At 37.4% G+C, this 24,855-nt stretch overlaps 1 protein-coding gene across 1 annotated transcript in view; it reads right to left on the bottom strand.

The window, feature by feature from the left end:
- Positions 1-12,543: 12,543 nt before the first annotated feature.
- The window catches only part of CCNA1 (cyclin A1), a 34,779-nt gene continuing 22,467 nt past the window's right edge, over positions 12,544-24,855 (bottom strand). Inside the window, exons 5-11 of the mRNA XM_027856909.1 lie at positions 20,353-20,605; positions 20,040-20,164; positions 19,072-19,295; positions 17,416-17,620; positions 15,519-15,632; positions 13,963-14,096; positions 12,544-12,709 (exon numbers count right to left, since the gene is read on the bottom strand). Of these exons, the coding sequence (XP_027712710.1) occupies positions 12,658-12,709; positions 13,963-14,096; positions 15,519-15,632; positions 17,416-17,620; positions 19,072-19,295; positions 20,040-20,164; positions 20,353-20,605 (1,107 nt within the window). The 3' untranslated portion in view covers positions 12,544-12,657. The remainder of the gene's footprint in view (positions 12,710-13,962; positions 14,097-15,518; positions 15,633-17,415; positions 17,621-19,071; positions 19,296-20,039; positions 20,165-20,352; positions 20,606-24,855) is intronic.

The raw sequence follows: 24,855 nt of genomic DNA, 5'->3' as shown, positions 1-24,855 counted from the left end.
AAGAAAGAAAGAAAGAAAGAAAGAAAGAAAGAAAGAAAGAAAGAAAGAAAGAAAGAAAGAAAGAAAGAAAGAAAGAAAGAAAGAAAGAAAGGATGGAGGAGAAAGGAAGGGAGGAAGAAAACGTGGTTTTATGACTAGTTCTTTGTGTTATACCAATAGATGGGAGTTCATTCTTCAGGAAGATCCTTTTCCATTTTTAATCAAATTCAACCAGACTGACAACTTGATTTAAAAGATAACAGGTATCTGAATTGACCACCCCATTCCTGACCAATCAAAATCCCCCTAGCCATTCTGGGAAAATGAAGCTCCTAATACTTCCTGACCCAGATGTCTACCCACTCCCAATTCCAATATAGGTGGGCCCTGGGCAGAGATAGCAAAGCAGGAAAGATAATTTGCCATTTGTTCTCTACCTGAAGCAAACCCAGAGATAATTACTAGGGGGAAAGCTCTCTTATTGTATATTGCACTTTGGTTATTTCACTGCAAAGTCAGAAACCCCAACACCAGCTGCTCTTGGACAGGAGCAGGAAGATAGCTGCAGCCTCTGCAGCTGTCATCTATGAAGCTCTCCTCTGCCCCCTACTTCCTCCTCACCCCATCCCCAGCCTAGACTTAGGGCTCAATGAATGACAAGCTGTCCTGAAGCTACATCTTCATTAGATGAGTCTGGGCGGAGGGCTGCACTAGGTCAAGTACAACATAGGATCTGGCTTCCTCATCCAGCTCAGTACATTGCCTAAGAAGATTTGAAAAAAAAAGTCACCACACCTGATTCATCCACTTACAATAGTGGTACACAACAGCACACTGTGAAGGACTATTCAGGCTTCTCACTGCTTTCCACTTTGAAAATCATTTCCCCTGTTTGCCAAGTAGAACCAAAAAGAGCGTGTGTGTGTGTGTGTGTGTGTCTGTGTGTCTGTGTGTGTTCAAATAATCTGAGACGTATTAAGAATAAAAATTTGGATGTCTCATAGACCCCTAACCTCAACATGCCAAAAATTGAACTCATCTTTCCTCTCAAAAACCTTCTCTTAGACTCCCTTATTACTGTTGAAAGTGGTACCACCATCCTCCCATAGTAGTCACCCAAACTTGAAGCCCAGGTATCATCCCTGATTTCTTTCTCACTCCCCAAATTCAATATGTTCCAAAGTTCTGTCAGTTCTACCTTTATAATATCTCTTCTATACATCTCCTTCTGTCTGTGTGCTGAAACTGCCACCACGCTGGTGCAGACCTTTGTCAGTTCACACCTGGACTATAAAAATAGCCTGCTGGTTAGTTTCCCTGCTTCATCTCTCCCCACTTCAAGTCCATTCTTCACTCAGCTGTCAAAGAGATCTTCCTAAAGCACAAGTCTGACCACGTCACTTTCCTCCCTACTCAATAAACTTTAGTGCTTCCCTTTTACCTTCGGGATCAAATTATAAAATCCTCTGCTTGGCATTTGAAGCCCTTCATAAACTGGTTCCATTCTGCTTTTCCAGTTTTCTTACATCTGACTCCCCTCCACACATTCTACAATCTAGCTACTGGCCTTCTTGTCATTCCTAGAACTCAACATTCCATCCCTTGACTCACTACCTTTGTAAGGGCTATCTCCCATACCTATAACTCTCTCTCTTCAAATTTGCTTCCTTGGCTTCCTGCAAGTACCAGATAAAAATATAACTTCTGGAAGAATTTTTTTCACAGCTCTCCTAAGACTAGTGCCTTCCCTCTGAGATTATCTCCAATTTATCTTGTATATATTTTGTTTATACATAATTGTATGTTGCTTCCCCTATTAGATTATGAGAGACTGTTTTTGCCTTTCTTTGTATCCCTGGTGCTTAGCACAATCTCTGGCACATAGTAGACATTTAAATTGACTATTATTTTTCTATTTGCTCTAAGGGACAGCTTATGGGGAGGTATATATTGAGAAATGAAGGTTATATAAAAGAAGTCAATAAAAAAATTAAAGCATGGTCCCTTCACACAAGTGGTTTATAATAAAGGTATATACATAAAATAATGAATATATTAATATCACAAATATGCACCTAAGTGCAAAATTATGCAGCAGAAAGTTACAATATAAGAAAGTACTTGTATGGCAACATAAAAAAAATGAAAGGAAAACACAAAGATGTGAGTTTATGTATCAGCACTGCAACTCAATCAACAATGCCAGGAGAAATATCTTCATTAGACCAAGGATTGACAAAATCAGTTTTGAGCTTATTTGAACTAATAAACAGTACTTAAAAGTACCACAGTTAATGGTATCATTAGATGAAGTCGCCTACAGTCAAATTAGTTCACAAAATCTAATGCCACTTGAATTTGGCATGCATTTGTCATTTTGTCATATTTGGTGCACATGTCTAGTTTCCATGGAGCTCAAGACAAAAACACTATTGAGTCAATTTCATTTCTCTACATTAACATGGAAAGATCTCATTGTAGTGTTCTATTATCTACGTACAATAGAGACAGTCTTTACTAGAGCTGTTCATCTGCATTTTCAGAATAATTTTTGCCTTCCAGTTTTACTCAATTACTAAATTTTGTACTTCAAAGTCCAGATTCCTTTCTCTTGGTCTTCTTGATTTATAAACAAGGGTCCAACTCTGGCTTTCAGGGTTGACAGGCCTCTAAACTACTGGTCTCCAAAAAGAGGGTTCAATACCCCTAAGAAGTCATAGTATGACCCCAAAAGGTATTACTCTGAGGGTGGGAAGATGGGTCAAATCTCATATTTGCCACAACAGACAAACATGATCACTTCTCTATAACACAAGTACACTATCCCTTTCATCCATTATCTCCCTCAGGGTGCTTATAAATTCAATCACATCTAAGGCACCCATAATAGCTGAGCAGGCAAAATCTCTCCTGACCCACCCCCAGCATCCCTATACCCTGCCCCTGCCCCTGACACTTAGTAGCAATAGCAAATGCAAGACTCTGAACTTCAGGGCAGTGGCCAGGAAGAACCTCCCCTGTTTAGAGTGGGAAAGAATGAATACACTAAAGGATGAGCAGGTATGTGTAGATTTCAGTCTGCATTGAGTATTTCATTGCTGCAAACTGATCCCTCTTTGGAACGTTCTTGTTGAGGGCACCACCATCATTTTAGTCACCCATGTTCAAAACCTCTGAGTGTCAATCTCAGTGCCTCACATTCACTCCCTATCCCCAATCAGTTGCCAAAACTTATCATTTTTACCTCCACATATTCATATATGTGCATGTGTATATGTATAGGTACACACACATACATACATATCTATATGTGTGTGCATGCATGTATACACACACACATGTGTGTGTAGATAGATAGATAGATATAGATATATATATAATATATATATATATCCCTTTCATCTATTCACAGCTGCTACTCTAGTTCTGGCCAAAATCACCTTTCACCTATTCTACTGCTGTATCTAGTCTACTCTACCTCTCCTCTCTCCAATACACTCTCTACAGCAGCCAAAGTAACCTTCCTATCAGTCAATCAAAGTAAGCTCCCTATCAATCAATCAAACAAAATATTTATTAAATGCCTGCCATATATCAGGCACTGTGCTAAGCACTGAAGTGTTTATGTGACCATGTCACTCCCATGACTCACTAAGCTCCAGATACTCCCTATTGATTCAATTGATCAATTATTTCATATTTATCTCATCTTAATTTCCATTTTTCTGTATGTTTTGTAATGTATGTAATTATTAGTTACATGTAGTAACGTTACATGTAGATAATTCATACATAAGTGAATATACATATATTAAGGATGTGTGCCCACTTTTTTTTAACTGAGGGATGTATGATCAAAATAAATTTGGAGACTATCATTCCAAGCAAAGCCTCATAATACCAAGTTGTTTAGGCAGTGGACCCAAGCTAATGAGGCTGGCAAGCCCAACCCCAGGGAGAAGAAGAAAAAAGTAAAATGTTTCCATGATCCATAAAGTAACTGCCTGAGTTAATCTGGTCCATGAGGCACAGAAACATAAGATGAAAATAGTAGAAAAGTCCAATTATACCAAGATTCCCTGTAACACTATTTAGGGTTCAATAGGTGCCTAGAACCCCTTTTATTCTTTAGGGTTTTCCTCTTCACATCTTTAGGAGAAGGAGAGATTGGAGAGAAAAGAGACATTTTTTAAGCTGGTAAGATAAGTACATAATAAAAATACTAGGTAGTTACAACTAAAGCCATGCCCAGGTTGCACCTCTTTACATTTACAGCGAGGTTAATTTCATTACAGGGACTTCACACTTGAATATATTAGCTACCAGTTTGACACAGTTTGTTTAATGGTTTTTCCTTCCTCGTGGCATATCATAGTTTCCACTAAAGAGTAGAAACAAGGCTAAAATGCAAATATTACAGCGGAGTGGCTCAGGCAGCTCAGCCCAGTTATAACTAAACTTATATTTTCTTTCATGATGTCTGTTATGAAGGCAACATGTTGCAATAAAATAGCATCATTTGGATTTTTAAAAATTGTATTTATACATTTACATAAAGAAGAGACTTTTTATTCTTTTTTTGAATTGCAACTTCTCTCCCTTCTCCTACTCCGTCCCCCACCCAATAAGGCAAGAAAACCAAAATCTGTTACAAATACATAGTCATGCAAAACAAATGTCTACATTAGCCATGTTCGAAAAAAAAAAAAGCAAGAAAAAGAAATAAAGAGAAAAAAAATTTAATTTATATTCTGAATCCAATAGTTCTCTGTCTAGAATTAGGTAACATTTCATCATGAGTCCTCTGGAATTGTGATGGCCCATTGTGTTGATCAGTTACTAAATCTTTCAAAGCTGATTATTTTTACAATATTGCTGCTACTGTATAATTGTTCCTGTGGTTCAACTCACCTGACTTTGCAACAATTCATATAATTCTTCCCAAGCTTTTCTCAAACCATCGCCTTCATCATTTCTTATAGCATAATGATATTTAATCACATTTATTATATCATAAATTGTCCAGTCATTCCCCAATTAATGGGTATCCCCTCAGTGTCCAATTCTTTGCCACCACAAAAAGACCCATTATAAATATTTGTGTACATATGAGTCTTTTTCCTCTTTCTTTGATCTTTTTGGTGTATATCCCTAGTAATGATATTACTGGGTCAAAGGGTTTGGGGAATAGCCTTTGGGGAATAGCTGCAAATTGCTTTCCAGAACGGTTGGACCAATTCATAGCTCCAATAGTGCATCAGTGTACCCATTTCTCCACATCCTCTACATCATGTCTTTTTCTATTTTTGTCATCTTAACTAATCTCAGGGATGTTAAATTATTTTATTTTATATTTTAATTTACATTTGTCTTATTATTAGTGATTTAAAACATTTTAATATGGCTATTGACATCTTCAATTTATTCCTCTGAAAACTGCCTGATAATATCCTTTGACCATTTATCAATTAATAATATTCTTATAAACTCCATTCCCTACATAAATAATAAAGGAAATCTTTATCAGAGAAACTTGCTGAAAAAGATTTTTCCTAGTTCCTTGCATTTTTCCCAGTTTTAACTGCACTGGTTTCGTTTGTACAAAAACTTTTAATTTTATAAAATAAAAAATTTTCCACTTCACTTCTTATGAACTTCTCTATTTCCTGTTTGATCACGAACTCTTCCTTATCCATAAAACAGACAGGTAATTTCTTCCCAGCTCCACTAATTTATTTATATCTCCATTTTTGTCTAATTTTGAGCTTATCTTGATATATGGTGTGAGATGTTAGCCTATGCTTAGCTTCCGATGGACTACTTTCTAGTTTTCCCAACAGTTTTGTCAAATAGTGAGTCCTTGCCCCAATATCTGAGTTCTTTGGGTTTATCAAACACTAGGTTCCTGTGTTCATTTGCTTCTGTATTATTCAGGTATTGTGTACATTAATCTTTTTGACTCATCAACTTCTGTATTTCTTACCAATTACCAAATTATTTTGATGATTACAACTTTGTAATATAGTTTGAGATCTGGTAATACTAGACTCCCTTCCTTTCCATTTTTTTCATTGATTGCCTTGATTTTCTTGACCTTCTGTTGTTCCAGATGAATTATTATTTCCTAATTCTATAATTATTGGGCTGTTTGGTATGACACTAAGTAAATTAATCTAGGTAGTATTGTCATTTTTATATACTGGCTCAACCTCATGAGAAATTAATATTTCTCCAATTATTTAGATCTATATTTGTTTGAGTGTTTTGTAATTGTGTGCCTTGGCAGGTAGACTCCCACATATTTTGTATTGTCTGTAGTGTTTTAAGTGGAATTTCTTTATCTCTTCCTGTGGATTTTGTTAGTAATATAAATGCTGATAATTTCTGAGAGTTTATTTTTATGTATCTGGCAACTTGGCTGAAGTTCTAAATTGTTTTGATTAAAATCTTGGTTGACTTCCTAGAGTTCTTTAGGTTAATCCTCACATCTACAAAAAGCAAAAGTTTTGTTTCCTCATTGCCTATGCTTATTCCTTCAATTTCTTCTTTCTTATTGCTCTAACTAGCATTTCTAGTACAATATTGAATAATAATGTTGTAATGGACATCTTTGCTTCACCTCTGATCGCATTGGAAAGGCTTTTAGCTTATCCCTATTGTAGATAATGCTTGCTCTTGGTTTTAGATACTAGATATCATTTTAAAGAAAGTTCCATTTATCCCCATGATTTCTAGTGTTTTTAAGAGGAACGGATGTTGTATTTTGTCAAAAGTTTTATTTCTGCATATATTGAAATAATTATGTAATTTTAAAAATATATACTGATATGGTCAATTATGCTAATCGTTTTTTCTAATATTTAACCAGTCCTGCATTCCTGGTATAAATACAGCCTGGTCATAATGTATGATCTTCGTGATATATTGCTGTAATATCCTTGCTATTATTTTAACAATTTTTTGCATCAATATTCATTGGAGAAGTCGGTCTAAAATTTAAAGAGGAGTCCTACCAAATTCCTTCTATGACACAAATATGGTCTTGATACCTAAACCAGGAAGAGTTAAAACAGAAAAAGAAAATATTAGACCATATTTGTGTCATAGAAGGAATTTGGTAGGACTCCTTTTTTAGCTATTTTTTTTCAGTTCATGTAATATTGGAATTGTTCATTAAATGTTTAGTAGAGTTCTTCTGTAAATACATCTGGTTCTGGGCTTTTTTTTCCCTTTGGGGAGCTTATTTAAGGCTGCTTAAATTTCTTTTTCTAAGGTAGGGACATTTATGTATTGTATTTCCTGTTCCATTAATCTGGACAATTTATTTTTTCATTTAGATTGTCAGTTTTATTGGCATGTACTTGGGCAAAGTAGCTCCTAATAATTGCTTTCATTTCATCTTCATTGGTTGTGAATTCACCTTTTACATGTTTGACACCGGTTGTTAGAAACTACCTCCTCGTTTTATTAGTTCAATATTTTGTTTTGTTTTCATTTTAGTTGTGTTAATCTCTCCTCTGATTTTCAGTATTTCAATTTTGGTGTTTAATTGGGAGATTTTGTTGTTTTTCTGGTTGTTGTTGTTGCACGCCCAATTCATTGATCTACTCTTAAACTGATGCAAGCATTTGGACATATAAAATTTCTCTGAAGTACTGCTTTGTCTGCATCCCCCAGATTTTAGTATGTTGTCTCATTGTTGTCATTATCACTAATGATATTATTGTTTCTAGGATTTGTTCTTTGACCCACTAATTCCTTAGAATGAGATTAGTTTCCTATTATTTTTTAATTTATGCTCCAAAGGGCTTTTATTTAATGTAAATTGTTATTGCATTATAGCCAGAAAAAAAAAGATGCATTTAATATTTCTGGTTTCCTGTATTTGTGAAGTTTTTATGCCCTACAACATGGTCAATTTTTGTGAAGGTGCCATGCACAGTTGGAAATCAGGCATACTACTTTCTATTCCCATTCAATATTCTCCAGGGGTCTATCATATTTGACTTTTCTAAAGTTCTAATCTAACTTCTTTCCTGTTTTTTTTAAAATAGTAAAACTATAGTTTTACTATTTCCTCCTGAAACTCATTTAACTTTTCCTTTAAGAATTTACATACTATGCCATTTGGTACATTTATGTTTAGTATTTATATGAATTCATTGTCTATGGTGTCTTTTAGTGAAATGTGGTTTTTCTGTTTATGTCTTTTAATTAGATCTGGTTTTGCTTTCGCTTTGTCTGAGATCATGATTGTCACTCTTGCCTTTTTTACTTCAGCTGAAGCATAATAGATTCTTGCCCTGGCCTCTTATTTTAACCCTATGTATGACTTTAGACACACTGTTTCAAGTATGTCTCTTGTAAACAACATATTGTTGGATTCTGGTTTCTAATCTATTCTGTTCTCTTCTGTTTTATGCATGAGTTCATCCCATTCACATTCAGTTATAATTGCTGTTTATTTCCCTCCATCTTATTTTCATGTACTAAGCTTCTTTTTTAAACTGTTTTCTCCTTAAGAGTTTATTTCCTCAAGAGTCTGTTTTGTTTCTGACCACCGCCTCCATTAATCTACCCTCCCCTTGCTTTAACAGCTTTCCCCCTACTTTCCCATTGGGTGAGGTGAATTTCTGTACACAACTATGTTTATTCTCTCTTCCTTAAACTAATTCAGATGAGTGAGGATCAAGTGTTGCTTCATAGTCTCAGTACCTACATTCATCGTAAATTCTTCTTCATTGTACCATTTATGTGAGGTAATTTTCTCTGGTCTTCCTCTCTGGTACCTCCTTCCCCATTGCATTCCTCATTCTTCTTTTGAGATAATCTTAACATAAAATGACACCTAGGCCCTCTCTCTTATTAGATTCCCTCTAAGAGACTTAGTAATGATAATGTTCCAAGGAATTACCTACGTCCTTTCTCCATTTAAGAATGTTTAACCTTCTTTAGTCTTTTGTGATTTCTCTCATGTTTACCCTTTTATGCTTCTCTTGAGTCCTATGTTTGAATGTCAAATTTTCTATCCAGCTCTGGTACTTTTACCAGGAATGCTTAAAAGTCTTCTATTTCATTAAATATCCATTTTTCCCCCAGAAGGATTATGCTCAGTTTTGCTGAATAGGTTATTCTTGGCTACAATCCTAGATACTTTGTTTTCTGGAATAGCATATTCCATGTCCAAAATTCCTTGACAATGGTGGCTGATCAAACTTGTGTGATTCTGTGGTTCCAATGTGCTTCAGTTCTTTCTTTCTGGCTACTTGCAGTATTTTCTCCTTGATTCTGGAATTTGGCTATAATATTTCTGGGAGTTTATATTTTGCAATTTTTTTCAGGAAGTGACAAAATTTCTACTTTCCCCCCTCTGGTTCTAAGATATCTGGGCAGTTTTCCTTCATAATTTATTGCAATTTGATGTCTAGACTCATTTATGTTTTTAGTTCAGGGCTTTCGGAAAGTTCAATAATTCTATTTTTATTTTTTTTTTTAAATTTTGGAGGTGATGGGGGTTAAGTGACTTGCCCAGGGTCACACAGCTAGCTAGCAAGTGTCTAAGGCCAGATTTGAACTCAGGTCTTACTGACTCCAGGATTGGTGCTCTATCCACTGCGCCACCTGACCCCAATTTCAATGATTCTTAAACTGTCTCTTCTTGATCTATTTTCCAGGTCAGTTGTTTTTCCTATAATTCACATTTTCTTCTATTTTTTTCAATCTTTTGAATTTGTTTTATTATTTGTTATCATGGAGTCATTAACTTCCATTTGGTCAATTCTAATTTTTAAAGTTATGTTCTTCAGGAAGGTTTTGTGGCTCTTGTACAAAGCTATTTTCTTTTCATGACTTTTTTTGCATAGCTTTCCCTTCTTTTCCCATTTTTTCCTCCTCTGCTTTTATTATTTTTAATTTTGTTCTTTTAAAAAAAAACTCTTCTAAGAATTCTTGTTGGATTTTTGTCCTATTTGCATATTTCTTTAAGGCTTTGCTTGTAGATGTTTTAAGTCATTTTGTGTGTGTGTGTGTGTGTGTGTGTCTTGAGCTTTCCTGTCACTATAGTAGCTCTTTATGATCAGGTTCTTTTTTGTTTGCTCATTCTTCCAGCCTGCTTCTTGACTTTGGGCTTTGTTAGTGTTGGGCTCTGCTCACTTTTGGAGGCGGTGGGGATGTCTGACTTGCTTCTTTTCTTTTTATGTTCTGCTATTTTCACAGCACATTCTGGGGGCCACAAGTTTTTGGTGCTTCCAAGGTGGTATGATCTGAGGAGAGGTTTGTTCACTACCTTCCCAGTAAAAGCTCTGCAACTTCCTGACCTAGGTTTGTGCCTGTTGTTTTTTGCAAGTTTGAGTTTCTTTAGACTACTGCCGAACTCAGTTACTGTTAGTCTGTTGGGAAGTTCTGCTGTTTCAAGAGTGACTGAACTGCCTTGGTCATGGTTTCCTGCCTCAGTTATTTTAGTGCATGCTTATGTGCTGGGCTAAAGGTTAAAATTGAGTCTTCCTTCTGCTCCTGGGATCAGAGCCACACAGCTAAATTTTTGGAACTTTTTCCTTGCAATCTCCACAACTTGGGCCTCTCTTGCTTCTGACCATGACCACTCCTCTCTCCTTTGGAACTATGACCCATAACTGGGTAATGAGTAACAGAGCTACCAGCCCACACCTGTTCCTATTCCCAGCGCTGGTTCAGGAGTCCTCTGGGATCTTATTCTGCCCTGGTGCTTCCAACCCTGGTGTTCAGTCTAAGTCTCTGGGGACTAGAATGCTCCCTATAGTTACAGCCACTGAACTCATGGCTAAACCTTGCCCCCATGTCCACATACCTCTAACTTCCTAAGTTGCCTTAAGTTAGAAAGATGACTCACTTAAGACTGTTTATTTTTCCCAAAAAGAATTCAGCCTGGTGCATTTCCTAGCTTGATATGGAGGATATGTTGTGTGAGCTAAGCAAAAACGCCAGCACTTCCTCTGCCATCTTGATTGCACTTCCTATCATTATGATTTTAATGGGCATTATGAGACGAAACCTGGTTTCAGACACAGGTTAGACCTTGAGAAGGGAGCATGGTGTAGTGCTAAGATCCCAGCCTTGACAATCCTGCCTCAGGCAACTAACTAGCTATGTGACCTCAAAGAAGTCAGTTAATCTTCATGATCCTCAATTTCCTGATCCATAAAGTGGGGTGATAGATTTGATGGTCTCTAAGGCCCTCCAAGATCTAAATCTACAATCTGCTGATGACCTAGGTCCCTGCCACATAGTTGGCTATGTGAGCACATTTCACTGCCTCAAAGCTAATCTCTGCATTACAGGCAATTTGTCCAAGATGCCTTGAAAGAACCTAGGGATGGCAGTATTAACATTAGGAATTCCTAGATTCAAAATTCACATTAAGCTTATTCTATTTTAGGTTCTATGCTTAATACAAACAAAAATAAATAAAATAGGGAGTATCTACACTACCAAGAAGTTTCCACATCAGGAGCACCCAACAACCTGATTAAAATCTCTACTACAGACTGCCTCCCCACTCCCCCCAAAAGGGCCATTAGGCTTAAAAGCAAGAGGAAGGTGAAAAAATAGCAGATGTATGTGTGACTCTGGGCAAATCACTTAACCCCAATTGCCTCACCAAAAAAAAAAAATCAGGTAGAAAAAAAAATTAGCAGCTGCCAAAACTAACCCTTATAGCTTCCCTTATGACTAAGCAGTTTTTCCCCACGGATGTCATATTTTATTCATAATGATAATAGCTATCATTTATAGAGTACTTTACACGTTCTCATTTGATCTTCACAATAACCCTGTGATGTAGATACTACTATACTCATCTTACAGATGAGGAAACTGAGGCTGAATGGATTACCCAGGATCACATATCTAGTAAGTATCCAAGATAGGTTTTGAGCTCAGGACTTCTTGACTCCAAGTCTAACATGCTAGCCACTGTTCTACTAAGCTGCCCATCTATATGGTAGATTAGATTTTTCCAAAATCCTATGCCATAGGTAAAATTGACCCTTTCTATTGATGAATATTATAGTTGTAGAGTAGGTAGTGCTAATTTCATTTTCTTGCTTTCAAGCTCATGCTTAAAGTCGTTGATTAAATCAAACCTGAAGTCCATTTAGGCTTACCCAGCAGATTCCTATGGTATACTTAACTACATTTCTCCCCCCCACCTCCTGCTTCTTCTCATCAGAAGAACTATAGGGCTTGGTTTACAGTCTTCCTGTCACCTATCCACCTGGGCTACTTTTGTTACTTTCTTTCCTTTCTGTTGAGTTCTGAGAGAAGAAAAATGAGTTACCTGCACAGACCCTCATCAATATGGTGACCACTGGATTCTCCAGACCGATCCCTTGCTCTAAAGATCTTCAAAAGATTTTGTAACTAAAAGAGGATTCATTTCAGTTATAGCTCATGACCAAAATCCTAATAACCAATTAATAGTATATAAGTGAAGCTTGACACAATATTATGAGGCAAGTTTTTTATTTTAAAAAATTAGTCTATATTACAAGCTACTTAAGTCTCAACGACCTTTAATACATTCACATCTTTAAAAAGTGTCAGCTATGTTTAGCAACACTTGCTGACCTGACCTGCAGTGCCCTATAAAAATACAAAAATCAACGCTGTTGATCTTGAGATTAAGTGCTTATTTCCGGAATTTTATTTCAGAGGCAGAATTGCAGGTGGTTCCATAAGGGAGACATGCAGGTACCTGCAATGAGACCACAAAACCAATTTGTAATCATGGGCTAAAGATTACAATTCACAGAGTTCATTCAGAAAGGTTAAGCCAGACAAGAGTATACGTAGTAAGTATTGGCACATTTAAACCATAGTTTAGTCAGCTCACAATAACTTATACATGGTCCCCTCCCTACCCTCTCTGCCACCAGCCCCCCCCCCCAAAAAAAGAGAGAAGTAAAAAGGAAAATCAAGCCCAGAACCTAGGGCTTCACTGACCTAAAGTCAGCTTCCTCCTCTGGATTTAGCCCAGCATACCTTATCTTCAGCCCCCAGAGATGTTGCCTCATACACCCTTTACTTAACTTCCCTGATTTTTGAAGTCCACTAAACCTCCTGGACCTCTCTACTTCAGGGGCCAGTTTCAGTCTGAGTTCAGAGATCAGCCACAACTGGACCCTAGTTATTTCTAGTTATTTTGCCCCCTTCTGCAGTGACCACTGTCACTGGGTCCCAACCCCTCCCCTATTTTCTTTCTTTCCACTCTGGAGCACAAGAAGGTATTTTCTAAGGTCTATTAACAAAGCAAAGGGATACATACAAATTCAGAAATACAGTAGGTAAGGTAATTAGAAATGTGTATAATAAATTTATACTTTCTCTTAATTAGGTTACTCTAAACTTCCAGGTACTCTAAACTTCCAGGTACTCTAGAGTAAAACATTCCCTCAGGCTTATCCTGTCCATCTGAATTCTCTCTGGCCCTGGTGGCCTCAGACTTTCCCTTCCGAACACACCTTAGCCAAATTGGGGATTGCCTACTTGAGCTGTCTAAACCAAGATCACTGGTTCATTCTTCCAATCCCAGGTTCACTCTCAGCCAATCAGGGAGCCTTTTGATGGTATAGCAAGCGCATGGTGCTCCACCCAGTCTGGTGCCATCACTCAACTAGGTAGCTAACCACACCTCTCCCCACGAGGAGACAAACAAGGAATATAAAAACAGGTAAATAGAACAGAACCCATTCACCTCAAAATTAAAATCACAATTTAATCTGACATAGGTCATCCTCAAAGGCATACACACATATTGATAACCCCATTTTCTATCTACTTTAGAGTTAAGTGGAGCCTCTCCAGTCAAATTGCCTTGGTTTAAAAAGTTTAGTGTGTATGATACTGGTTGTGGAGATACTATGCTACTTCTAACTCTGATTCTGGTGTGACGCACATGCAGCTTTTATTGAAAGTGATCCAAGACACAAGGAAGTTTTACAAACTTACTTTGATGCCTTATACTTTTCCCTAATTGCTTGTTGAGGTCGATGGGGGATATCAAGGCATGCTCTGTGCAACTCACTCAGGCAAGGCACTATTTCGCTTAATGAATACCCAGTGAAGGCAGCCAGGGTTTCTGGCTAATCAAGAAGGAAGAAAAAGAGACAAACTTGCTTCATAATTTTAAAAATAAGATGAGAAATCTACAGATAACTCTGATGACTATGATAGGTTGTGTTGAATGTCTTTGTGCATATAGTAACACAAAACACAATTCTTACCCTTTACAAGACTGATAATACAGGAATGAGGAAATCATCCTAGAACTAACTTTTCTTGCATTTTCATACTTGACAAGGGAAGGCAAATCCATTCTACCAGCTTCTACTACTCAGTCTGGCTTAATGGAGGAGGCAAGCTTCCCCAGAAGATGGGGCACTTCACCTACATATATATCTGTCAGAGGGCTCTCTGCTAAAAGCAGAGCACTTTCAAAAAGTACCTAACTTGTAAATGATATTTTTCAAAAAAAAAAAAAGAGTGAGAGGAGTTGTTATCCTCTGCCTGATTCTGACCAGGAATTTAAGGCAAAAATAAGTGGAAAAATATTGATTATGGCTAGGCACTTTAACTGAGTTCACAGGACTTGGACCAATCAGATAACAACCCAGGATATGAGAAACTCACAAGAAATCTTTACTGAACCAGTATGTTCATGGAGAATGGGAAAAGTACTCTTTGGAGAAAGGAGAAAGTAAATTTTGCAAGGTGTAGACTGGCTTGGCAGTGATCACTGTTCTAGAACAGATTACTACAAGTGGCATATGAACACTCAAAACAATAAACACTTAATAAATGCTTTATCCATCTATGTGTCAGGCACTCAAGAAAGGGAAGAAATGATTGCTATGAACCAGCATAGATACACTGAAAGCAAAAGCATTACAAATTAACTTTATTTTTTCTCTTCTCTTCTAGCCCTCTCCCCACACCATCTTTATTTTGGCCATGATTGCTATGCCAAGCACTAAGATGAGAACACTCCAGACCTAGAGAGTCTAAAGTCCCTAATATGTACATGTATGTATACACACACACACACACATACACACACGCACACACATACATACACACACATATATACACATACATACACACACATATATACACACACATACATGTATGTGTGAGTACTGACATGTATGCATAGGTATAATAGGTATGCGTAAGCAGGTATATACACACACGTCTGTATACATACATGAAGACCCAGAGAGTTAAAGTGTCTTGAGGCAGTGGTTATTAACTTGGGGTCCTCAGACTACCCCCCCCAGGACTCCATGGATAGATTTCAGAGGGAGGTGGGGAGGCTGTGAACTTGGATGGGAAAAAATGATTACATCTTTATTTTAATAACATTAGTTTCCTTTGCAATCCTATATATTTTGTTTTAGACATTAAAAACATTATTCGGAAAGGGGTCCATAGACTTTCCCTGAGTGCCAAAGGGGTTCATGAACAATAAAGTTTAGCATCCCTGATCTAGAAACGTCATTTCTTACCCAGAAGTGCCGGTTCACAGTGTAGTTTGCCAGACAATAAGCAGCTGCAGCAATAAGTGAAGGAACATATTTCAAGAATGGGTCAGCTTCAAGGAGGCTTAGTTCTGCAACATACTAAACATAAATTCCCACCAAAACTGTTAAATGTTATTTAAATGAACAAATATGCAATTGGTTTCTCATTGTGACATTCACATTATTGGCACTAAGGTTTTAGTGTCACCCATCAGTGGCCCATAACTTTAACCTAGGTTGACCCAAGATGTACTATCTCATCATGGAGATACTCAGCTCGGGGTCCATCCACCTGAGAATTCCTTATGGCCCCCACCAACCTAACAAAGGTTAAACTGATGGCTAGATGAGAGGCTACGAGGGTCAGTATGAAGTCAAAATAGATTACCACACTGATAAAGACACTGATATGGAAAACAGCATTGACAAAATCAAGCTATCATGGGCTACTTCAATCTAATAGCAGTAGCTTTCGGAGGGGGTAAAATAAAAGATACCAGTCCAGCTATAACTACATAGATAGTAAGTACTAATACTCCCTAAACCACAGCCAGAAAACAAGCTTAATTGTAATGTAGCTACTGCTCACCTACATAAAATATATGACCTCATTTAAGATGTTGGGGCAACGTTATAAACAATAAATAACTTGTAAGCTTTAGGTCTTTGCCATCTAAATCCTACATAGTGTATATAAGTAGATATACTTCCCTTAGTTCCCCTAAGAGAATATAAGTTCCTTGAGGCCTCAGACTCACTTTTTTTTGTTATCACAAACACTTTGTGCAGACCCTGACACATAGCAAAAGCTTAATAATAAATGCTCATCATTGTGATTCTAACACTAGAATCAGAAATCTAGATACTCTTATTCTGTTGACTGATTCTAAGTTGCAAAGCAGGGAAAAAGGGAGAGGGGGAAGGAAATATGCATTTATATAGTGCCTACTATGTGCCAGGCACTGTGCTAAGTGTGTAAGGATTATTGTCTCATTTGATCTTCATAACAGACCTGTGAGGTAGGTACGATTATTAGCCTCATTTTAAAGATGAGGAAACTGAGGCAGACAGAAGTTAAGTGATTTGACCAGGGTCACACTTGGAGTAAATGTCTGAGGCAAGATTTGAACTCCACTTCCCAGCTCCAGGTACAGTGCTCTACCCACTCACCCTTCAGCAATGGTTCATTAATGGAAACAGACTATAACAGGAGGAGTGATACTAGTCAAATGAAATTGAACTACACACAGCTACTTTCTCTAGTCTAGTAACAAGCCTACTTGATATTTCAGTATGGAGATTATTTGTGCCCAGTAAGTGAAGTTCCTCCAAGTACAAAGTGTCCCAAATACAAGACTTTGGGGATGTCCTGTATATTACTTGTTTCAAGTTTCACTAGCTTATAACAACACAGAGAAAGAGCCTCCATCTTCTTCCCAGAAAAAAAAATTTTTTTAAAAGTTAACCACAGAGATGTTGTTCAGTTGTTTCAGTCACATCCAACTTTTCATGACCCCATTTGGCAAAGGTTTTCTTGGCAAAGATACTAGAGTGGTTTGCCATTTCCTTCTCCAGTTCATTTTACAGTTGAGGAACTGAGGCAAATATGGTTAAGTGACTTGCCCAGGATCACAGAGTTAATTCCTGAGGTCAGATTTTAATTCAGGTCTTCGTGATCCTAGGTCCGGCACTCTATCCACTGTACCACCTTGCTGTCCATTTAACCTTGCTAGAGAAGTCATTTTGAAAGCAAATCCAAACCTATAGTTAAGCCCATGGAAAGGATATGAGAAGTTCTGAGCAAAAACTTAGAGATGCCTGAAAAAAAAAAACAAAACAAAACCTGATTCTGACTTCCTTGATTTTCAATTGCTTAGCATACCTTGGCCAGGGTCTCAGTTCTTTGACAGACTCCTTGCTTCTGTAAGTACTGAAGAAGGAACTGGTTGGTAGTGGGCACCGTCAGGTCAAAAGCCAGCACTTTCAGGAGCAGGTGCTCCATTCTTAAAAGCTGCTGTTTTGTGTAAGTATCATCAGTTATGTAGACAAATTCATCAATCTCTGGTGGATAAATCTCCTCATATTTCCTATGAAGAGTAAAGAGTTTCACAAAGATAACAAATATTTTAGAAATAAAATACTCCTCTGCTCTACCCTTTCTATTCTCTACAAATCCCCACCATTTCGCAAGAGACCTTACCAATCAATCTCTAAGAGTCTATAAGTTCCTTCAGGTGGGAGCCTTGTTTATCTTATCATCTTGCTCATAGCAGGCCCTTCAGCTTTTGAGTTTCTTTACATTCTATCTTCTTACCCACTCAAATGGCACAGGATAGAGGTGAGGATATTTTCATACTAAAAAGTTTGACATTGTGGAGACATGCTTAGGTAGACCAAGCATCCCCTTTTCCAACTTTTGGGACCTTGGACAAAATTTCTGGCTGACAACAGATGAAATCCCATTATGATTAATTCCCTGAAATTCTCCAAAAAAAAAGTTTTGTTGTTGTTGTAGAAAAACTATGATTAATTCAATTCAACCTCAATTCAACTTAACACATGTCCAATATGTAAAGGTATTGTCCCAAGTGCTGAGACTACAAAAACAAAAGTGAAACAATCCTTGCTTACATTCCCGAGGACCAGAGAGGTAGATGATTTGATGACCAGATTTTTTGTGATTAAAAAGTAAAAGTGATTTGGTCACAGCAGGAGAAAGACTATATATGCTTTGCTATGCCTAAATCCTTCATTCCATCTGACATAGAACTTTGTGATGTTGCTTTGGAGTATTTATTTTTTTCCAGACTTAGAATAAAAATGCAGCATTTTCTTTAGCATTTTACAATTTACAAAACACTTTCTTCACAAAAATCCTAGAAGATAGGTAGTACAAACATATTCCCATTTTATAGATGAATAATGAAGAGTTCATAGCTATGTATAGGTCAAATTAAGGGCCAAACTGGAATTCTACTTCAGGCCATATTATAAATTCTCTGCTTTTTATAAAATGCCAAGCTGCTTCTCAAATATACTTGCCTGAATATCTTAAAAAATGTAAATGGAAGTCTAAAGATAAGATAACAACTCTGCAAGGATGCCACAGCAATATCTTGCTATACTATTATAGTGTTTGTAAGAAACAAGTAATTTTGTATTGACTTTTAAGGACCCAGAAGAAGCATTTGTTGAAAATATTACCCATTATAATCAAATCATTAAGCTGTTGTTCCTATGACCCATTCACTTGGATATCATAAAACTAAATTCAGCATTAGCAAAATTATATATGCATTTTTTATTGTAGGCCAACAGCTGCCTTGTTCAGGTAAGAAGTGTATTAAGTTGGTACGCTTTTAAAAAAGAAAAAGAAAAACTCTAAACCTAATTCCACAAAAGAGAATCTTTTCCTGCAGAAGGTAAGGACATATCTTAACGACCAACTTCACTTAATGACATCTCTTCAACAAAAAGAAGATAAGGATTTTGACACTTTAGGAGTTTCACTATCACTTCAGTTAGAGAAAATACTTACGAAGCCAACAGAATGGCTGCTGTTCCTACAAGCTGCAATTTCCCTCTGAGAACAGACATGCACGAAAGAAACCTGTCCAAGAGATTGACAGCCAGGTACAGAGTTTCAGCTCGAAGTTTGTATTCTTCCCCAACCTCTACCAGCCAATCCACTAAAATGGTACGCATTCCTTCTGTGATATCAGGCTGCTTCCGCATGTAGTGGGCCTTTGGTCTGTATTTCATCTGTTTTTTGATAGAGTTTTGATATTAATTCAGCATGTGCTATATGAGAGAAGGCATAAGACCACAACGAAGGAGCTGTGGGTTGTTTAGTTTAAAACAAAAACAAAGAACCTGAAATGGGTTAAGAAGGCAAAAGATTAACAATCAGGCTTGTTCTGTCACTATTACATCCAAAAAATAAAAAATCCTTACTGTTTTAAGTTGGAGGGTGAGAGAGGAGGTGCACGTGGAATGGAGTTATCTGGACCATTCCTACTCCATGATGTAATAGAATTTAAAAGGAAGTAGGAAAGAAACTGATCACATGGCTGTTTCCTACAGTATGTGTCAAGGCCTCTGATTTCATTGATGTGGAAACTCCCTCCACCAGCACAGAATATATAATCTATAATGTAGGAGTTAAGTCTCAAGAGTTGACTATGCTCAAAATTATTAAGTGCTTGTCAACGATCACACAGCTAGTAACTATCATGAGATTCAAACCCTCGGCTTCCTGCCCAGACGTTACACTGTGTATGAAATGCTTTACTGAAGTTTCAGGCTTCAAATTACATAGCTCCAGGTCCAAGGGAAGAACCCCTCCTCGTCCCATCCACCATTTTCATAGATGCCATCATTCTGTAACTACTAACACAACCAATGACTAATGCTAGGACACTACTGGTGGCCATAACCAACTACTGACAGTTATTTCAACATCAAGGATCTGGGGTTGCTGAAAAAAAGAAAAGAAGTGCAACTCACTTCAGCTTCTCTAAGGTATTGATGAATTTCTTCAGCATATTCAGTCACATTTATTACATCTGTATCAATATCTAAATGATCCTCAAACTGTGATTGCAGAGATGTGTCCACCAACATAGGAGAAACTGCACGGGTTCAAAATTCAGTCAGATAAGTCATTGACACAATGGTAACCTCTACCAATCCTCCCCAGTTAGAAGTCACAAGAGAGCCATTTCTTCTTCTTCAAACTTGACGTAACTAGATTGAGAACTTAAAATGTCAAAAACATCATCAAAACAGGGGACCATGAACTGGAGGTAAGGCAAATTACCTGTGCTAAAATCCAACAGGAAGTGGAGGCCTGATTTCAGGATGCTGGTATCCACTTCATACACATCTTCGTACGCGATCTCTTCTCTAACAGTGCAGCTACAGCTACATGTCTCTCCATGTTCTGGTTCATCTACATAGATATCAAAGTCTTGTTTGGCTGGCACATGGACCATACAGTTAGAAATTAGCTTCTTTCCAGCTGGAGGGAAAGCATTTTCTGATCCAGAGAAGCACCTGATGGTTGTGATTCCCTAAGATAAAACAAAAGCGTTACCTTCTTTTAAGGTAAGAAATAAAACAAATGCAAGCTACCTTGGTAGGGACATCATAAAGATGGCACTTCTGAGTTTTGCCTTGTAAATTAAATGAGAGGAGGCAATAGTTGCTGCTATAAGATTGCCTCAAAAACTAGATGAAGTGAAGAAAGGACAGCATGAGTGACAACTATTTCTGGAAAGCTTCATTCAAAGAATGAAGCCTTCCGTACTTGCTTCTTACACAGTACAAAAGCAAAGTGATGCCTAGGGATCTAGGCGTACAGAAGTTCACATCGTGTTCTCTGCTCCTAAAACCAGGAAAACTGAGACTCAAAGGTAATAAAAGAAAAGGAGAAAAAACCACACTAGGTCTCTTCCCTACCTTGTTCTACACCCTTCTCTAAGTGACTCAGCAGTAAAGTACTTCACAGGGTCAAACAAACCCCCTTCTTTCATTGGAGGGGAGAAGACAACACAGGATAAATTTCCAGGAGACTCTGCAAATTAATAGATAACAAACAGCTTTCCTCAAGGATGACTGAAACAATTCCATGCATAATTTTCCTCATGGACACCATCCTGACTGTGTTGCTCTCAAACCTTGAGTGAGTTATCTAAAAATAATCTAAAGAGAATCCAATAAAGAAGATAAAATAGTTTCTTTTACCTGTCAGAATAATTCTTCCAGGTAGACTAGTCTAAGCTTTTCCTCAGGGATGGGAAAATACAGATATAGACATTAAACAGTCACCATCGAGGGCCAAAACTTAGGTACATTCTGATCAATTCCATCATTACCACAGCTTATCAGTCAGCATATCAATATTCTGTTTCACTGCATTGCTAGAAATCAGTTGGCAGAAGAATTTTTTAAATTTAAGCTAACATTGACATTTTTCTACATAACAACCGCTCATAGGAGTGGAATTACTGAATACTTAAGTCTCAGCAACCATGGGCTTTGGCCAATTTTTATCTAAGCATCATTGACTAAATCATATCAAGGATAAAGAAAATTCTATCAATAGCACATTGTAGTAAAAAGAACACTGATCTTGAACTCAAAATGCCCCAGTTTGTTCCTGGGCTCTAACATTAGCTCTACAGCACAAGGCATGTCAGTCCCAATAGACTAACTTCTTGATTCAGTCTTCTTCTGACTTCGGACTTCTTGAGTAAGCTTCTTGAGAGCAAGATCTGATTCATTTTTGGCTTTGTACTCTTAGTATCTTGCACTATGCCTTGAACATAATAGCATGGGCTTTAAAAACACTGAACTATAAATATTTTAGTACGCAGAGTTTAGGCAGCCACTCTCACTCTTCTTTTATCCAAAGGGGTGTAAAGCTACAAGCAAAAATTACTGGGCGAGTTACTGGATACCTCTACTGTAGTCTGACCACAACACTAACAGAGAATGCAAAATAAATACCGCAAAAAATAAAGTATAAAGGAACGTATGCCACCACATAGGACAATTGCTCTATACTGACCCCAAGGAGTAATGAAGCTATAAGCCTTAAGCTACAATCAGTTCCATTAATTAATAGTGTTTATCAAGCAGGCAAGGGTGGTTTAAATTGGGGAAAAAAAGGTATGGAAAGAGGAAAAAACTACCCACATTTATCTCCAAAAACCAGATACAATGAAAAGTAGCAGCTACAACATGGGATGAATATCAAAGAGAGAAAATTTAAATTTAAATCTTTCACAATAAACAATATCTAAGAAGAGAACAACAAAATTTCAGATGTCTATACACAAATGCATAAAGTATGAATAATAAGCAAGGGAGGACCAGAAATGCTAACAGAAAAAGAAGGTAAATTCTACCTCACAGACTTTGCTGAGACTTGGTAGAATTGGATTCCTGGCTGGAATGAGTATGAAAGGGTATAACTTATTCAGAAGACACCGGCTAGATAAAAGGGGTAGTGTATTAAGACAGTAACTCATTTCAGGAATTCCAAAAACTAAGGAAAGCAAGGCACAGTGAAGAAGCTTTGAGTGAGGATGAATGGGGCAGAAACAGAATTCTAAGATAAGAGGCATGGTTATACAATAGTTCCTATAAAAATGATCCAGAAGGTTTAGTGCATTGTACCCTCAATAAGTCAACAGTGTGATATGGCAACCGAGAAAATAAAGCAACCTTAAAGTAAACTGAAACGGATAATGTCCAGGATGAAGGAGGAAATATCCTTGCTGTACTCTGCTCTCAGACTACATCTGAAGTACCGGCGCCAGCTATGGACATCACGTTTTAGAAGGACATTAATAAATTAGAGAGCATCAAAGAGGGCAATCTAAACTAAAAAAAAACAAAAAACCAGCACTCATGCTCTATAAGGTTTAGTCAAAGGGACATGATATTGAATCAACAGACATTTATTAACTGCCTACTATACATCAGGCACTATGTTGGGCACTGAGAAAACAAAGACAAAAGTATAACAGCCCCTGACCTCAGGGAGCTTGCCTTCTAACAGGAGAAGACAACGTGCACATTTATGGAAATCTGCAAAACAAATACAAGGTAACATGGGTTAGGGTGAGGAGATAGGAAAGCTTTCATGTAAAGGCAGCGCCTGAGCTGAATCTTGGGGGGGGAACCACAACAGGAAAAGGAATTCCAAGAGATAAATGTGGGGAGGGAGAGCATTCCAGGCATGGGGACCAGACAAATACAAAGGCACAAAGATGAACTAACGAATGTCTTCTATGGCAGTCAGAGAGGAACAGCACTAAGACTAGTTTGGCTGGAGTGGAGAGGAGTAATATGTAATGACTAGAAAGGTAGGATGATGCTAGCTTGTACAGAGTTTTAGATGCCAAAGAAAAGTTTATATTTGATTCCAGAGGTAACTGGGAACCACTGGAGTTTACTGAATACAAGGGTTACGTGGTCGGCCCTTTAGGAAAACAGCTAGAGAAGACTCAGAGGGACAAGATACCCACCTTCAAGATTCTGAAGGGCCAGCATGCAAAGGAATTAGCTTTTTTTATTCGTTTAGACTTTCAAGGAGCAGATGGATGAAAACTTCAATGGAGGGGTGGAGAGAAGAAGCATCAGCAGCTAGCATTTAATAGTGCTCTAAGGTTTGCAAGATATTTTATACAGCTAGGTGACGTAGTGGATAGAGCACCAGCCCTGGAGTCAGGAGGGCCCGAGTTCAAATCCAGCCTCAGATACTTGACACTTACTAGTTGTGTGACAGTAGGCAAGTCATTTAACCCCATTGCCTAGCCAAAAAAAAGATATTTTATAAATATCTCATTTGAGCCTCACAATAACCCTAAGATATAGGTGTTATTGTACAATTTTTACATATAGGGAAACTGAGGCAGACCATGGTTAAGTGACTTGACTAGCATCACACAGCTATTAAGTGTCTCAGGCCACATTTTTAACTCAGATCTTTCTGACTCCAGGTCTAGCCCTCTATCTACTTGCATCATCTAGCTGCTTTAGGCTTGATGTAAATAAAATATAATCTCAGCAAGATTATCTATTTTCCAAAGACAAGCCTGGCAAAAGACAAAGAAATTCATGACTAAGAGGCTGGATATGGTAAATACATGACATAAAGAAAAGCACAAAAAGTCTCATGAAGCCCCTTTCCATTTATGCAGCAAAGGGTAGTGCAATGGCAGACAAGGGGACAGAGTACTAAGCATCACAGCTTTTAGATTAGCCATAAACATTAACTTGGCTGTTAATGCATTCAATGTGAGATTGTCCAGGACCAGAACTGTATTAATCCTGATGTCTCTATAAACAAACCCTGAAGGAACAAAGGAACAATACAGTCAAATGGAAAGACAGTTCAAAGGTTCTTCTCACAAAGAGAAATAAAAAGCATTGACAGAAGTGGATTTACGGTCATCTAAAGACTAGGAACATTACTTCATGAGACATTTGATCATCTCTTATTGCAGTGCTTGTGATAATCATTTGCAAAAGGATTACTCTGAAAAAATTGCAACATCTATAGTACTGAATAAAGTGGAGCACTAGAAAAACTCTACCAAGAACTCATTAAGACTCTCCAAATCAAAACAGCATGTACTTGGATGATCAGTGTCTTCAATGCAAAAGGAGGCAAAGGTAAACAAACAAAAAAACAATCTGTTGGAAAAGGAATATGGGATGAAAGAGGCCAAAGAATTATTAAATTACATAGAAGCCCCACATCTCTATGTAAATGTATTTTCAAAAAAAGAACTGGAAGATAATATATAAG

This window comes from Vombatus ursinus, unplaced genomic scaffold (genome assembly GCF_900497805.2).
Source record: "Vombatus ursinus unplaced genomic scaffold, bare-nosed wombat genome assembly UNPS02011700.1, whole genome shotgun sequence".
Lineage (NCBI taxonomy): Eukaryota > Metazoa > Chordata > Mammalia > Diprotodontia > Vombatidae > Vombatus > Vombatus ursinus.
Note: the sequence above shows the minus strand (reverse complement) of the source record. Positions and strands in the feature narration are given on the sequence as shown.